Source organism: Lutra lutra, chromosome 7 (genome assembly GCF_902655055.1).
Source record: "Lutra lutra chromosome 7, mLutLut1.2, whole genome shotgun sequence".
Classification (NCBI taxonomy): Eukaryota; Metazoa; Chordata; class Mammalia; order Carnivora; family Mustelidae; genus Lutra; species Lutra lutra.
The window spans coordinates 5,720,192-5,736,014 of NC_062284.1; the positions used below are offsets into that span (position 1 = coordinate 5,720,192).

The window sequence follows — 15,823 nt, forward strand, 5'->3', positions numbered from 1 at the left end:
GTTCTTATATCTTTTTTTTTTTTTAAGATTTTTAATTTATTTGACAAAGAGAGATCACAAGTAGGCAGAGAGGCAGGCAGAGAGAGAGGAGGAAGCAGGCTCCCCGCTGAGCAGAGAGCCTGATGCGGGGCTCGATCCCAGGACTCCGAGATCATGACCCGAGTCGAAGGCAGCGGCCTAACCCACTGAGCCTCCCAGGCGCCCCTGTTCTTATATCTTTTTTAAATAACAGGACTGTGAATTATTGTGGGTGGCAGTGTGCCCGGCCAAAACACGTCTCCCAGGCTTTCTTGCTCACGGAACGGCCAATGAAATGTTAGCGGAAATACTGGATGGGGCTTCTAGGAAAGCTCTTTATTTTTAAAATTTTTAAATTTATTTTTTTATTCATTTGACAGAGATCACAAGTAGGCAGAGAGGCAGGCAGAGAGAGAGAGGAGGAAGCAGGCTCCCCGCTGAGCAGAGAGCCGGATGTGGGGCTTGATCCCAGGACCCTGGGATCACAACCCGAGCCAAAGGCAGAGGCTTTAACCCTCTGAGCCACCCAGGCGCCCCTAGGAAAGCTCTTTAAAGCAGAGAGGTACACTCCCATGTTTCCTAACCCCTTATGTTTTCTTCCTGGAACATCTGATGGCTGGAACTTCAGCAACCATTTGGTGACACCGAAACGGTCCCAAGGACAGAAGTCGTCCACTGAGGGTGACGGGGCTGACAGAAGCCTGGGGCACTGAGGGCTATGTGTAAGCACCATACCGGCCCAGCACTGTGTGTCCCTGAATTTCTTCAGCGTGAGAGAAAACAAATCACCGGTTTGTTCAAGTCCTTGACATTCGGGTGTTCATGAGCGGCCACACATGATTCTTATAAGGAAGAAGTGCCAGGGTATCCCTGTCAACAAATAGGGCCACAAGCTGGATGGCGGTTGAATGAGCTCATAACAGACTCGATGTTCCCACAGATGAGTGGCTGCGTGTCCACCCGGAGGAAGGTCTATGGCGGCGCTGCCACCGGCTCTGTTCCCAGCCTCGTCAAGGGCATTGTTATGACCTTGAATGAAGATATGAATTGGTCTACGTGGGTGTAGGGTCCATCGCAGCAAGCGAATTGGATAACAGCCAGGATCTAGAGAGAGGCTGACAGGCAGGAGCAGCCCTACCAGATCAAATCAGGTAGGATCCCCAGAGCTCCACGAATCCTCCCACAGTTTGGGGGTCGGGTGGCTCGTAACCAGCAGCACGCGTGGAAAACAAGGTCATTCCATTTTTGAGAAACAGGGTCTTCCTCAAAGAGGTGACTGTTTCTTGTTCGCTCTGCAGGATGGTCATTGCCCGAGTAAGTGGTCAAATGTGGGGGCCACTATTCATGATGGAAGGAAACAGGCCCTAGCCGTGGATGGCAAGGTTAGTGACAAGGCTTCAAGCCAGGTCACCAGAGAAATAGTCGAAGGACTTGGGGATGTTTTGTGCACAAAACACAAACTTCAGGATAGGATAGGATGGTTGTGTCCGGGTGCCTGGAAGGAAATACTCCAGGGAGACTGAAGAACTTCCTAAGATGGGAAAATCTGTCTTATGAGGGAGTGAGTGGCCTGTTTGTGGAGGTGATCAAGAAGAGGCCAGATGAGTACATGCTAGGCACAGGCAGGAGCTGGGGTGGATGGCTGTGCCTGCCTCTGCCAACACCGACAAGCCCCATAAAATGAGGGGATTGGACAAGACAACCCCTGAGGTACTTTCAGAGCTGAGGCCAAGAATGAGGGAGAGGGTGGGGCGGCCGCCTCAGGGCTCCCAGCTATATGAGGGCGAGGAGCCACCGGGGCCCCTGCAGGCTGTCTTGGGCGGGGGTGCACACCGAGGCCTCCCAGGTCCTCAGCAACCCTGACACTCTCTCCCCTGTTCTCTGTGCCTGAAGTCTGGCTTAGCGGGCCTCCTCAGGGCAACCTGGAGCCATCAAGTCACCACGACCCTTGGCTCGGCTGGCCAGTGGGGTGCAGTCCGGTGTCCACGATCCTTTCATACAGGTGAGGAGAATCATCCTCCCCAGGGCACTTGCCCAGACTTCGCCCCAGGCCAGCAGTCCCAGGAGAAGGGCACAGAGGCCCAGGCTGGCCGCTGAACGTGCTCAGTCAACTCCGGCTCTGCAAGAGGCTGCTGGAGGCCAGTGACGGCGGCCCAGCCTGCTCCTGGTGTCTCAGCACAGGCCCCCGTCTGTTCGCCCCCAGCCCCGCTCCTGGAAGTCCCGCAGCTGCTCTTTCCCCTGGGCAGGCTGTGCAGGGTCCCCGGGAGCAGGTCCGAGCACCTGGAGCCTGGGGAAGGCCTGGCCTCTGCCCCCTGGGTCTTCTTCGCCTGCTTCCCCCTAGGGTTCCTGCCAAGCCCTGGGTGTGGGAACATGGGAGGGAAGGAGAGGCTGGGCACACGGGGGGCTGCAGCGGCGTGTGGTATTCTCATTACTGGGGAGCAGAAAGTGCCAGGCCAGCCCCCCCTGCCCCCGGGCCACTGTGGCCGCCTTCACACCTCCTCTCGGCCTGTTGACACAAGGCCACCTCCCCCCAGGCGGAAGGTGTCAACTTGGGAACCACGGTGTTCGGGGGCCTCCAAAACAGGCAGCAGGTCCTCTCAGAAACCCCAGAAAGCCCTTCTGGGGTGGGGGTGGGAGGCTGCAGGTCCCCACCCCAGGAGGCTCAGGGAGGAGGGAGGGCCTGTGTACTGGGGATGGGGAGGAGGAAGCGGGGAGTGGGGGAAGACAGGAGCCCCCGTCCCCTCTCCTGGCTCTGGGGGCTGGTGCATGACAAGGTCCTGCCCGGCAGTGCCATCAGTGTCACCAGGGGGCCCAGAGACCGAAGCCACCCGGGCAAGGTCATCCTGACAGGGCCTCCTGACCGCCTGGTCTTCTGAGTCCTTCCAGACCACACCGTGCCCACCACAACCTGCCGTAGCCTCATCACTGCTCAGATCCCATGACTTCCGGCCTGTCATTCTCCCCATGCTTGGACAGTCCAGGCCCAGAGAAGTCAGCTCCTCAGCCTTCATGCCCCAGAGTCAGGATTCAGATCCACGGAGGCCAGGCACCAGGCACGATGGGGAAACTCTGCCCCAGGCCGAGGGGAGGCTCTGGGGAGGGACGAGCCCTCTGGGAATCTAGAACTTGGCCTAGCGTGCCGGGAGCCCAGGGCCACAGAGGGACATGACCCAGCCAAGTGATCAGGGCAGGACCCAGGAGGAAGTAGGGAGGAGACCCAGAGTTGTGGGTATTCTCCAAGCAGAGGTGTGGCCTTCCTGGCAGAGGGATGAGGTGGGCATCTGGGAGTGGGAAGCCACCCCCCGCCCCCCCAGCTCCGGGCAGTGCAGGTAGGCTGGGGCCCCCGCCCAGAGATGTGGGAGAGGCAGAGGACTAGCAAGTGGGAGGAGGTGGGTGTTCAAAAGGCTACTGACTGGTGAGCTGGGACTCCTAGGGAGGGAGGCAGTGGGAACACAGACATTCTGAGTAAGGAGAGGGGCAGAAGCTGCGCAGCTGGCCCGGTGCCCTTCTCCAAGATGGCTGATCCAGGGAGGCTGGCGTGAGAGGGCGTGCCGAGGCCCCAGGACTGCCTAGTCCAGCTCCCGGGGCAGCAAGGCCCAGTGGAGGGGGCTCAGGCCTAGGGCCAGCCATGCCTGGGCTCCATCCCTTGAGCCTTGGTCTCCTCCTCTATGAAATGGGTGCCCTTGCTGGGAGGATTAGCTGGAGCATCATGGGTTTGGCATGTGGGACTCCAGACGTCTTGCCTGCCTGCCCGGCTGGAGAGAAGCGACTACTTGTGTTCCTGCAGCTCTGGGAAAGGACAGAATGGGAGAGTGAGGGCCGTGCACTCCTGCGACCCAGGCTTTGGGAGGGAAGACGAAGTCTTCTGGCCCCAGAAGCCACCAGGGGGCATGGGCCCACCTGCTGGAATGCAAACAAGTTTGGGCTAAGTCCTGGGACGTTGTTGGAGATTGGGTAGGTGCCCCGAGACCGGGGCTGTGCACAGACACACATGCACGCAGTGGACCCCTGGAACTCGCCTGGCACCACCAGACGCCTGCCCATGTGGGGGCTGGGCTTCAGATCTCTGTTCTGTTTGTGCGTCTATCAGTGGTGTGCTGCCGAATGGGTTTTTCTGGGACTTGGTTTTTCTGTGCCTTTAATCTTTTCTAAGCAGAATGAATTCCCATCAGGGCACCCTCTGGGCAGAGGTTCTGAAGCTGTTCTGAAGTTGCAGGTGGCCTTGGGGAGCCCTGGAGGTGGGCTCTCGAGGCTCAGCTGGTTTGGGGTGCCCAGCTATCCTGGCCGCCTGCGCCATGACGGGCGCTCTGTGTTCTCCCAGGGCGGGGGCTGGATCTTAGATTTCTCTTGGTAGGGGAAACTCTAGAACTGAGGGTGGGTTCATCCTTTCACAAATAACCAGTACTCACCTCGTAAGACCCTTCTCTCACATGATTTCGTATCTGATCAATTTAAGTTTTGTCCCCTCCCCCTAGATGTTCTCCACTATGTCTGGGGACATCCCTGTCCCCCAGTCTCTGGCAAAGAATCCTCAGCCCGAAGGCTTCTCACTCCCCAGGTCCCGGCCAGGCATTCCAGCTCAGTCCTAGGAGCCCCTACTCTGCTTTTTACTGGGCCTGAAGTCAGGTACCTCTGCGGGCACCCTCTTTCCCTTGCTTCCTCTGCCCTTGGAGTTGGCTGAGGGCCTGAGCCACAGTGACCTGGCAGGGGCTCATCACTGTCTTGTCACCTCACCGTGCTGTTGTGAGCAGTCAGCACAGGGAGGGGTGGTGTGATCTGCAAGCCGTGAATCCTGCCTGGAGGAAGCTCCACCTTGTGCTTTCTGCAGGGGCTGGTGTCCTAAGTTGGCAGCTGAGCTGGACCTGCAAATCCTTACCAGGGACTTGGCAAGGGCACGGAGCCCAACACATCCCCTGTCTAGAGTTTCCATCAACTTGGGGTCCTTTTTCAGACTTTGCTCCCGGGAGTATATAAGGAAGGTCAGAGGCCCGGGGAGACCTGCTTGGGCCCTGCCCTCCTGACCCCTTCCTCTTCTCCTCATTCCTCTGGGCTCGATCTTGCGCTGCTTCTCTGCACACAGATGCATGTTTTTCCCAGGGGCCAGATGAGCATACAGGGCTCCAGAGAGGGCAAGTGGCCCGGCTGGGAGTCACACAGCCTATCACGCTGGCACTGAGCTGACTTCACCCACTTTTTTTTTTTTTTTAAAGGAAGGAAGCTTGTTTCCTGTTTTTGTTTGTTTGTTTGTTTTTTAGGAGTCAGTGGAGTCCAGGGGCCGAGTCAGGGCCCTGGGCCCCAGGGCCGAAGGTCAGCCCAGAGTGAGGCAAGTCCTGCCTTCTGACAGCCCTGGGGCTCAGGACAGGAGGTGAGCCGGGCACCGTTTGCTCCTGGGCCGCAGGCCCGGCTAACGTGGGGATGTGGAAGAGTGAGTCTGTGTCCCCTCAGATGTCCCCGAGTTTACACGGGCACGGTAGCCCGACAGGGCCAACCCTCAGTGAGTCAGGGGTCCTGCCTGCACAGGGAGACGCAGCAGCTTGCATTCACGGAAAGTAAACTGAGGGAGGTGGCCACACTCCCCAAGTCAATAACCCGTTTGCTGTGTGAGAAACAATTGTCCCTAAATGTCAGCCTTGGTGCCACAGGCCGCACCTGGCAGCGCAGAGGGTAGCGAGGCCCGAACGAAAGTTTCCCATAACCCCCCAGCAGTGAGAATGGGGTCAGTGGGAGCGAGGGTGACACTGCGTGGCTTCACCCACTTCCGAAGCCAGCCCCGCATCTCCGGTTCCTGGTGTCCATCAGCCCACCTACCGCACCCAGGCCCTGGCCCTGGCCCTAGGACAGAGGCCCCTGACTCCTGGAGGTAGGTGTGCCCTGCTCATATCCCCGGACCCCGGGTGGCTGGGCAGTGCCCTCTGCTGGTGATGGCTGGAAATTCGCGGACCTGGTCTACTCCAGTGGACCCAGGGTCAACCGCTGGCCAGAGATGGGAGCCTTCCAAGCAGGGCGTACAGTCTCCACCCCCCCCCCCCCGAACATCTCAGCAGGAGGTCGGCAGGTCTAGACTCCTTTTTACAGTTGGAGAAACCAAGGTGCCATGTGACAGGATCCGCACCCCGCCCCTCGCCCCCATTCACACGTCTGCATCTCCACTCTGGGCTAGTTCAGCTCCCTAACCCCTTTCTGCCTTAGTTTCCCCACATTACACTATAAAGCTTAGCTCTTCCTCCACTTACCCAGGTGAAGCAGAGGAGTGTAAGTGTGACTCCCCGAAGAGTGGCGCGATCTGCGTACCCCGGGTTCTCAGCCCTGCTCCCAGAACCACAGAGATTGTGCATCTCCCTGGGAGTCTTTCCTGGAATCTGCCAGATCTCTCTCCTTTCTTGCCACCCCCTCCCTCCTCATCACCCCTCTGCCTCCTGTGACTCCTACTGGCTGCCCATCCAGCTGACCCATGACCAGGATAATCAGATTACCTTGGGTCCAGAATAATCCATTCCATATGGCTTGCCAACTCGGAGGCTCCAGGAGTTAAAGGTGTGAGGAAAGGGGGTGATCTTGGTAGGAAGGGGCTCCCTGGGATCCTCAGGGGCCTTAGCGGGGGAAGGAGGGAGGTGGAAGAGAAGTTGGGCGCCTTCCTGCTGAGCCCCCTGACTGCTCTGGGACCCGAGGGGACCACGGCCTCATCCATCTGGGACCCATGGGGGCTTAGGATCTGTGCTGGGGGGCTGGGCACTCCCAGTGCCTTTTCCACTCTCTGGATTGGGACGTGGCCACTATAGGGTGCTGCTGCTCGGAAGGGGCTGAGGTTCATAATTCTGGGGCAACTGTACTTTTCGTACCCACATTCTCCTGCTCCGTCCCGCCAGGGGCTCTGGTGGAACAGGTCCAGGGAGAGCATGGAAACCTTCTTCTATCTCCACGGGTCCCTGTGACTTGTGACAAGATGTTGTGGGTGTTTGAGGATTCTGGGGGAGTCTCCCCCACACCAGCACCCTCCCTCTTGGGGCAGCCTTTGGGAGGAAAGGAGCCCCTCCCGTCTTCCCGAGGAGACAGGACCTGTGGTGGGGAGGACAGAACACAGGCTTTGACCCAGGCCGAGGCAAAAGGGTCCCAACTCGGCCCCTGTTTGCCATGTGACACAGGACCACCTCTCCGCACCTCCATTCCCTCATCTGCAGAGGGAAGCAGTGACAGCCACATCACCGCAGGACGGAGAGCTGTGACCCAGCCACGCCCAGTGCGGTGCCAGGCCAAGGTGACGGTAGCAAACGTGACCACGGCTGTGGCCAAAGGCCAGTCCACGCAGGACAACTGGATCCTTATGATGTCAACACGGCAGGCATTACCCCGTGGCTCAGGAGCAGAAGCTGGGGCCTGAGGATGGGCAGTGAGTTCCCCACGGGACACAGGCGGTGCCTGGCAGGCCACACTCCAGAGGGGGTGTCCTAGGCTGTGTCAAGGCGGCCGCTTGTTAATAGCAGCCCCCCTGCACCACCACGAAGGCCCTGCCTCTCAGGCTGGTGCTGGAGTGTGGTGGGAAGACCCCGGCGTCGGGGACACCTCCGTGAGGAGCCTCCTGGGAGACGCCCCTGCGGATGCTAAGAGCTGCTTCCCTCTCCTGGGGCCTCTGGCTCCGGCGGGGACAGGGATTAGGGGCCACAAGAGGAGTATTGACATAGCACCTTTGATTAGCACCCCTGTGTCAGAAGGGCTGGCCGGGAAATGAGAGCGCGGAGGCTGGGAGGTGGGGGGGGCCGCATCCAGGACCCAGGCCTAGGCCCGAGGAGCCAGCTGAGTCTTCTTAGCGGGAAGGCTGAGACCCAGGCCTCGTATAGAGTCCGATGTGCTCTACCCTGGGTCCCAGAGGAGGCCGCCCTGTCCTGCCTGCCCCCACCCCGGCCAAGGGCCCCAACTGAACTCTCACCTCTGCTCAGTGGGGCTGCCCCCAGGCCTCATTTCCCAGCCTTACACGTTGGCAGGCGAAGGCAGGCTCGGGCCAGGGGAGCAGGAGCCACTGGCTCCGGCACTTGTCAAAACACAGGCCCCTGAGGTGTGAAGGCCTCGCCCCCGGCAGGAGGGCCTGCAGGCCTTGCTGCCCGGAGAACTCATTAACTGGGGCAGCTCCCAAATGAGCCCACAGGAGAGGCTGGCTGATAAGGAGATCAAAGGTGAGAGAGGCCTGGGGGAAAGGGAAAAGGCGACTGGCAGGAGGAGGTAGAGCCCAGGCTCCAGGCTGGGGAGGGGGTCCCTCCTCTGCCGGATCTTGGCTGCATTGGGCCCACCGGCAATGTCCCTTGCACACACTGGCTTTGGACCCCGCCCCCCAGGGCGGCAGCAGGAGAGGGAGGGACTCCCTGGTGGCGGCCTCTGGGGCCGAGGCCCCCCAGGTTGGGGCGGAGGTGACCTGCCATCTGCTGCACCTCTCTCATGCCCTTTCTGGGGGCTCTTTGCCTCCACACGCCCTGGGGGACTTCTGAGCCCTCCCGCAGCCTGACAGCAGAACTCCTGTCACAGGCGCTTCTGTCACAGGCGCTCCGCCACTGCCACCGCGTCTTTCCTTCTCCTGGCCTCTTGGTACCTCCCAGGCAAAGGCCCAAGGAGGTCAGATCGTAGGTCCCCAGTGTGCAAATCCTCAGGAGCCAGAGCTGTGTTTAGGATAAACAGTCCACCTCCCACACATATGGCCTGTTGTCCAAAACGTGTCTAGTTGATTCTGTGCTGAATAAAGAGTCATTCCCACGACACACCAATACTGGCAGTTTCCCCTGGACCGGGAACTGCAGGCCCCAGAGACAGGACAGTAATGAACTTCGTTAGACCCTCGTGCTTGTTGGGCTCTGGACTTCCTAGCCATGGGCACGTATTGGATTCTCAAAGAGACGACAGTGAAACAAGAGGGTGGCTGATTGCCTGGGCGCTTTTGGTCCTTCTGAGTTTTCTCAATGATCAGCTGCAAAGTGGAAATCCGAATCCTGTGGGAATTGGAGGGATTTTTTTGACATTCAGGAGGTTGGCCACAAGGTGCCCAGAGCCCTCACGGATCCCACCCCTCCTGCCTGACTTTACTCTGCACCACGTCCCATCCAAGTGTACAACACGCTCTACCTGTTGCCAACTGTTAGTCCCCTTGGGCCCAATGACATTGAAGGGGCCCAGCAGCTGGGCTTCAATGCCAGGTTCTTGGCTTGGATCTGGAGCCCCAGGAAGGCCTCCCTTGACAAGGGTCCGAAAGGCCCAGACCCCACTGACAGCTTCCCGCTGAGGAAGGCCCTCCTGGAGCAGGCTCCCCTTGGGAGTAGATGGGTCTACAGCACGGCCCAGGGAATGGGTTCCTCCCCTTCTCTCTGAGGGTGGGCTGGCATTGCCTCTCCTGGATGTGACCATGGGCACAAGAATTCTGGGGCTGCTGGGACAGACTGCAGAAGAGACCAAGGGCAGTAGAAGATAAGAAATGAGGGGAGGGATGGTGGTGAGCAGAGATACCCACAGGGAAGTTACCAAGTCACCTGGCTGCCTTTACTACAGACCAGCTCACCCATCAGTCTCACTGGGCTGGAAGCCATGGGAGATGGAGATGGGAAATATTAGCTCTCTCACACTGAAAGATGTGAAAGACTAAGGCTCTTGAAGACACGATGCTAGACACCAGGTACTTCAGGGTCTAGGCAGAGGACAGACATCCGTGCACAGAGTAGCTATTATGACAAGGGACAGACTCAAACTCCTGAGGGGTCAGGCAGGTAGCATAGGTCCTCTGAGATTTCCTACATAGACAATCATATCATCTATAAATGGAAACAGTTTTATTTCTTCCTTTCCAGTCTGTATGCCTTTTATTTCTCTTTTGTTATTGCATAAGCTAGGCCCTCCAGGACAATGCTAAGTAGCCCCAGGTAGGAGCAGACATCCCTGCCTTGTTCTCAGCATTATGGGAAAGCATTCGGTCTTGCACTGTGGAGTACGATATTAGCCTTGGGTTCTTTGTAGATGCCTGTTATCAGGTTGAGAAAGTTCCCCTCTGTTGCTAGCTGGCTGAGAATTTTTATCATGAAGAGGTATGGATTTTGTTAAATGCTTTTTCTGTGTTACGTCCACTCACATTTCAGTGGCAAAGTCTTCTCTGCCTCCCCCAAAGTGGTGGAATACCAGCTAGAGGCCAGTGGTGGCAGCTGGTGGCAGCAGGCCAAGCTGGATCCTGCCAGGCTGAGGGTGTCCTGGAGGGCATCAGGCTTCCCCTCCTCCAGCTCCGAAAGTCTGGCAACTTGACCAGATTTGGCTAGCTTGTTGGACTGGGGTGGGATAGTTTCCTCATATTGCCTCCTCTGTCCCACGACCACCACCACCACTGGGTAAGGCCATGTCCAGGAGCAGAAATGGGTTACTATTCCTCTCACCTCTAGCAGGGATCAGGGCCCCATTCAGGGTTCCCATCCTACTGATTCTACAGATCTGGTTGCAGCATGCCCCCAAGGCTCCCCATTGTACAAACTGGGAACAAATTTGCAAGAAAACGTTAAGAATCTGCATAAGGTCCCAACAGGTGAAGGCAGCCCAGATCTAGGTCCTATACGTCCAGTTCCCTGACCGCGCTTCCATTAACCTGGCCCAACACGCCAGGCAGCTCGGGCCACTAGGTGCAGGTAAGAGCCCGAGCGGCTGGGCCAGGTGCCCATTCGAGGACCCAGGTGAGGCCAACCTGGGGCAGCCCTCGGCCGGCACCTTGGCACCCCCGTTGGTTCAAAGGGCCAGGCCCCGCCCCCTCCAGGCCCCCGAGCCCGCTTTGAAGTGCTGATGCGGCCTGGAAGGGGCCACTTCACACCTCGGGCTCTGGATAAAGCGGTCGCCGGCCGCCGGCCCACAGACGCGCCACCGCCGCCATGGCCCAGTCCCTATGCCCGCCGCTCTCCGAGTCCTGGCTCCTCTCCCCGGGATGGGCCCCCGCTCGGCCTCCGCCGCCCTCCGACAGGGACTGCGGGTGCTCCCCGGCCTCGTCCCCGGACTCCTGGGGCAGCGTCCTGGCCGGCAGCCCCGAGCCGAGCCTCGGGCAGCCCGGCGCCCACGCGGCCCCCCGAGTCCGGAGCGCGGGGAGGCGCGGCGCCCGCGGCAGCCGCCTGGGCTCGGGGCAGCGGCAGAGCGCCAGCGAGCGCGAGAAGCTGCGCATGCGCACCCTCGCCCGCGCCCTGCACGAGCTGCGCCGCTTCCTGCCGCCGTCCGTCGCGCCCGCCGGCCAGACCCTCACCAAGATCGAGACGCTGCGCCTGGCCATCCGCTACATCGGCCACCTGTCGGCCGTGCTGGGCCTCAGCGAGGAGAGCCTGCGGCAGCGGCGGCGGCGGCGGCGCAGCGACGCGGCGACCCCTCGGGGCTGCCCGCTCTGCCCCGACGGCGGCCCCGCGCAGGTGCAGGCGCCGGCGCGCGCCCCAGTGCTGGGCTCCGCCGCGACGTGGGAGTCCTCGCCCGCCTGTCCCGCAGCACTAGCGGCTCCCGAGCCTCGAGACCCGCCGGTGCTCTGCGACCAGGAGGCGTGTCCGGAATCGCAGGCAATGGAGCTGGACCCCTTGTCCCCGGTGAGTACCTTCTTCCCGCGCGGGACTCCCTCCCGGCGCCGTCGTGGGCGGTGCTACCTGCTGTCCTCGTGCCGGGCGCGCAGCTCCCCCTGCGGGGCCACTCACACCGCGGGACCCCCACCGGCAGCCTGCCTGATCTGCGTGCTGTCCCGAGTAGTGTAACTGGTGTGTCCCCGGGCGCTCAAGCGGGGACGGGAGGGAGAGGACACGCCGGGAACAGGGGCCTGTTCCCCGCCAAAGGTCCCCTGAGAGGGGAACCCCTGGGCACGGACACCCACATGGGGCAGCCAGCGCGGATGATAAAACTGTTCCCTCCCCGCAGCTCTTTCCTGGCGACGTGCTGGCCCTGCTGGAAACCTGGATGCCCCTTTCGCCGCTGGAGTGGCCGCCCGCCTGAATCGTTGAAGTGACGCCCTGTAACTGACACCCTGTCTATGAGCATTGAGGCCTTCTTGGCCTCAGCACCTTCAAAACGGCCGCTCTCCAGACTCCCTTTCCTGGGAGGGGGCCCCTGTGATACTGGCATACGCGTTCCTGAGAGGGAGAGCCTGTCCCCACCCAGGACGGTCCTCCCCAGCCCCTCCCTCAATGGAGGGACCTATAGGTAGACCCTGGGAGGCCGGCAGGGGGTGCCTGCCTAGTATGTATTTATTTATTTGTGAATAAACGTGCTGGTGTCCATTGACCTGTTCTTCCTCTACATGGGCACAAAGCTCCCTCCCCCTCTCCAAAGAAGAACTTGGAAGAATCAAGAGGGTCTCTTGCCGACTTCAGCCCTCAGAGCACACAGGCTCAGACCCTTTCCTCCTTGCCCCCAGCCCTGGCTTAGCATCTCCCATTCCCCAAGTTCAGCCTGGAAGGGGGAGTTGCTGCATATGAGGGTCTGTCCATCTTTTCTTTGAACCTGGTGGGAGTTGGGTAAAACCAAGGATCTCTGCAGAAAATACGTTGCTGGGGACGCCTGGGTGGCTCAGTTGGTTGGAGGACTGCCTTCGGCTCAGGTCATGATCCTGGAGTCCCAGGATAGAGTCCCACATCGGACTCCCGGCTCCGTGGGGAGTCCGCTTCTCTCTCTGACTTTCTCCTCGCTCATGCTCTCTCTCACTGTCTCTATCTCAAATAAATAAATAAAATCTTAAAAAAAAAAATACGTTGCTGTTAATACTTTCTGTGTATCAGGTCCTTTACACAATTTATACCCAAATCACCATCTTACAGAAGAATAAACCAAGGATGGGCACTCGAGTCCTGATATGAATTCAGAATCTTGAGTTCTCATCCCCAGTAGGATTTTGCCAGCTCTGCGGTCTGAGGGGACACCAGCTACCAAGGGTTCATGTCAGGCGTCCCAAGCCCTTTCTCCCCCTGTGCTATAGCATCATGGCCTAGACCTTGGGGTTTTTCTCATCTCCTTCGCTCTGATTTCTCTCCCTGGTGGTTTAGGGACATAAACTAACATCAGTGAGTCAGTCCCGGGTTCGTGTAACTGTGACCTCCCGGCGGCCTAGCTGGGGTAGAGAGACTCATGGGGGTTGCCTCTGGAGCCACACAGCTGACCTGGAACCACACTCCTGACTACACTGCTGGATTCTGATCAGGGATGTGCTGCATGGGGAAGAGGAAAGCCTTGACCCTGGCCTTGCTCAAGGGGTATAGGAAGCAGTCAGATGTCGGCGAGGTGGGGGGTGGGGTGAGGCCAGGGGAAGTAGCCTCGCCCAAAGGCCCTCTGTGGATGGGTACTGAGCTCTCCCCTCTCCCTCAAGCATCTTTGAAATACAGGCCTTCGTATTTATTTTTTATAAATGATTTATTGAGATACAGTTTATGTACCATCAAATTCAACTTTATAATTCAGTGGTTTTAGTGTATTCATAGAGTTATGCACCCATCACCACTGTCTGAATTGAGAACTTTTTTTAAAGATTTTATTTGAAGAGAGAGAAAGAGCACAAACGGGGGAGCGGCAGAGAGAGAGGAAGAAGCAGGCTCCCCTCTGAGCAGAGAGCCCAGATGCGGGGCTCGATTCCCAGGACGCAAAGGCAGACGCTTAACTGACTAAGCCGCCCAGGCACCCCTAAACTGAGAAGATTTCCACCACCCCCCAAAGAAACTCTGTGCCCATTAGCAGGCACTCCCCCATTACGCCATCCCCCCACCCCAGCACACTCCGCTCCTTCCGGCCTCCGTCGATCTGCCTGTTCGGGACATTTTGCATGAGAGGAACCGCACAACACGAAGCCCCCCGGTGTCCGGCCTCTTTCCCCTGTCAGAGCATTTTCAGGGTTTAGCCACGTGGTTTTGGGCATCGGTACTTCTTATCGCCCAGGGATGGTCCCCTGCAAGGACACACCCGGGGCTGTTTAGCATTGGATACTGATAGGTTTGTTTTGAAACCATCTCAGAGATCCTTTCCAGCGCTCGGCTGGGCCCGGAAGGTGGGGGGTACTCAGAGTGGGCGGGCGGGCAGCACGGCTGTGTCATTCTGGCGGCGGGGCGCACCCTGGCCAACATTTGGCCGCAGAGAGTGGGATCCGAAAGCAGAGGCCCTGCAGGGGGGCAGACCTCACACCTCCGCTGACCACCCCCTTTCCCACACCTCCCCTCCCAGGACCCTAACCGGAGCCGAGTGGGAAGGCCTTTCCAGGGGCCTGGCCAATTTAGAAAATCTGTTTGCATGCCAAAGGCCCTGCGGTTTAGGATGGGGAATTAAAGTTATTAGCAAGTCTTTTCACAGGTAAGTGGAGCTCATTGGCCAGCGCCCTCCCCTGCGGAGAGCCTCGCCTCCCTCTCGGAGCCGGCCGTGGCCCGGTGTTTGTTAGCACCCGGGTGTGAATTTTCATTAGCGCGTCTCTGCTAATAAGACTGAGGGCTGGGGCTGGGAAGGGCTCTCCTCGCACCGCTCCTGCGCCTGTGGCCCCCGCGCCGGGAGGAGAGCCTGCGTCCCCGTTTCGAGGCACTGGGATGGCCAGCAGCGTCCAGGTAGGCGACTCTCAGTTCTCAGCTAACCGGCCTGTGAAAGTGGCAGCTGCTGGGGCCAGGGTGAGGTTGGGAAAAGTGGAGGAAGGAGAGGCTAAGAACACGCCCCAGCAGATGGCCAGCGGCAGCGTCGGACTGGGCCCCCGATGGGAGGGCAGCCTCCCGGGGCGTGCACACAGGTGAACACCAGTCTGTCCCGAGGACGGGGACCCAGGGTACTGGGTAGCGCCCCCTCCATCACCTGAGGCCCTGGCTGGGTGGGGAGGGCGCGTGCCTGCTGGGAGGCCGGAGCCAGAGGCCGGCTGAGCCCAGGGAGCCCCACCGGGCCGCTGGCGGGTGCTGCCTCCTTCCTGAGAAGCTGCGTTCACAGCTGGCCGGCTCAGAACCCATGGGGCACGGGCCCACGGAGCGGTTCCCGTCAGCCAGGCTCCGTGTCGAGGGCTGCAAATTCAACAACTGACCTCACGTGGGTTGAGCATGGGAGCCACAGGTGAGGGGCAGGTGTGTGGAGTTAGACCTGTTTTCCAGAGCGGGACACAGCAGCACAGAGAACAGGGAGTTGTTCACAGAGCTGGTGGGGCGCGGACACCCGTGGCTGGTGGTGGTTGACGGATCAGGTCTCTGGGATCGTCCTGGCAGGCACGTGGGTGCGCAGGTGTGTGTGTGTGTGTGTCGGGAGGACAGAACCAGGCCCCTCATGTACCTTGGCCCCTGGTGTTCTTGCCATAGCAGGAAGCTGCCTCTGCTTGCCGAGCGGAGATGTTGCTCTCACTGAGAAGGCCACACTGTGTGGGCGCTGATGCTGACGGGCTGCGTCCTATGGAGGGACAGCTGATGGTTTCATATTTAAGCCATTGATTCAAGGGCAGGCTACATGGGTCACTGTATGAACCCCGGGGGAAGACAGGGGGTGGTGGTCATGGGTTGTCCGCGGATGGGAGGTGATAGGACTGAGGCCGGGCCAGGCCTTGTGCGCCTGTGTGGCGCACCTGGAGGAGGCCGAGCCCAGACGTCCCTCTGGCCACGTGTTGCTCAGTAAACAGGGCCATCTGTGGGGCACGCGGATGCGCTAGGATTCTGGAACTGCCAGTAACTGGAGAAGGAGGGTAACCCAGGGCTGGGGAGGGAAGCTGGGCCTAACTGCAAAGCCCTGCTTGTCCTGGGTGAGGCCAGGAGCCATTCTGCCCAGCCTGCTCACCAGAGATCATCCCTGCGTTTGCACAACCCTGTGTGTGATGTGTCCTATGATACCTGGGGCGTTC

The 15,823-nt window shown here is 59.5% G+C and overlaps 2 protein-coding genes across 2 annotated transcripts in view; one reads left to right on the plus strand and one right to left on the minus strand.

Moving 5' to 3' along the window:
* The first annotated feature begins 10,172 nt into the window (after nt 1-10,172).
* On the plus strand, nt 10,173-12,341 carry MESP1 (mesoderm posterior bHLH transcription factor 1). The gene is made up of 2 exons (XM_047737894.1): nt 10,173-11,585; nt 11,908-12,341. Exons 1-2 carry the CDS (start codon nt 10,896-10,898, stop codon nt 11,980-11,982), a joined length of 765 nt encoding a protein of 254 aa, XP_047593850.1. The 5' UTR covers nt 10,173-10,895; the 3' UTR covers nt 11,983-12,341.
* Nucleotides 12,342-15,421: 3,080 nt separating this feature from the next.
* WDR93 (WD repeat domain 93) overlaps nt 15,422-15,823 on the minus strand; it is a 50,008-nt gene continuing 49,606 nt past the window's right edge. The window contains exon 18 of the mRNA XM_047736958.1: nt 15,422-15,649. Coding sequence (XP_047592914.1) covers nt 15,594-15,649 — 56 coding nt within the window. The 3' untranslated portion in view covers nt 15,422-15,593. The remainder of the gene's footprint in view (nt 15,650-15,823) is intronic.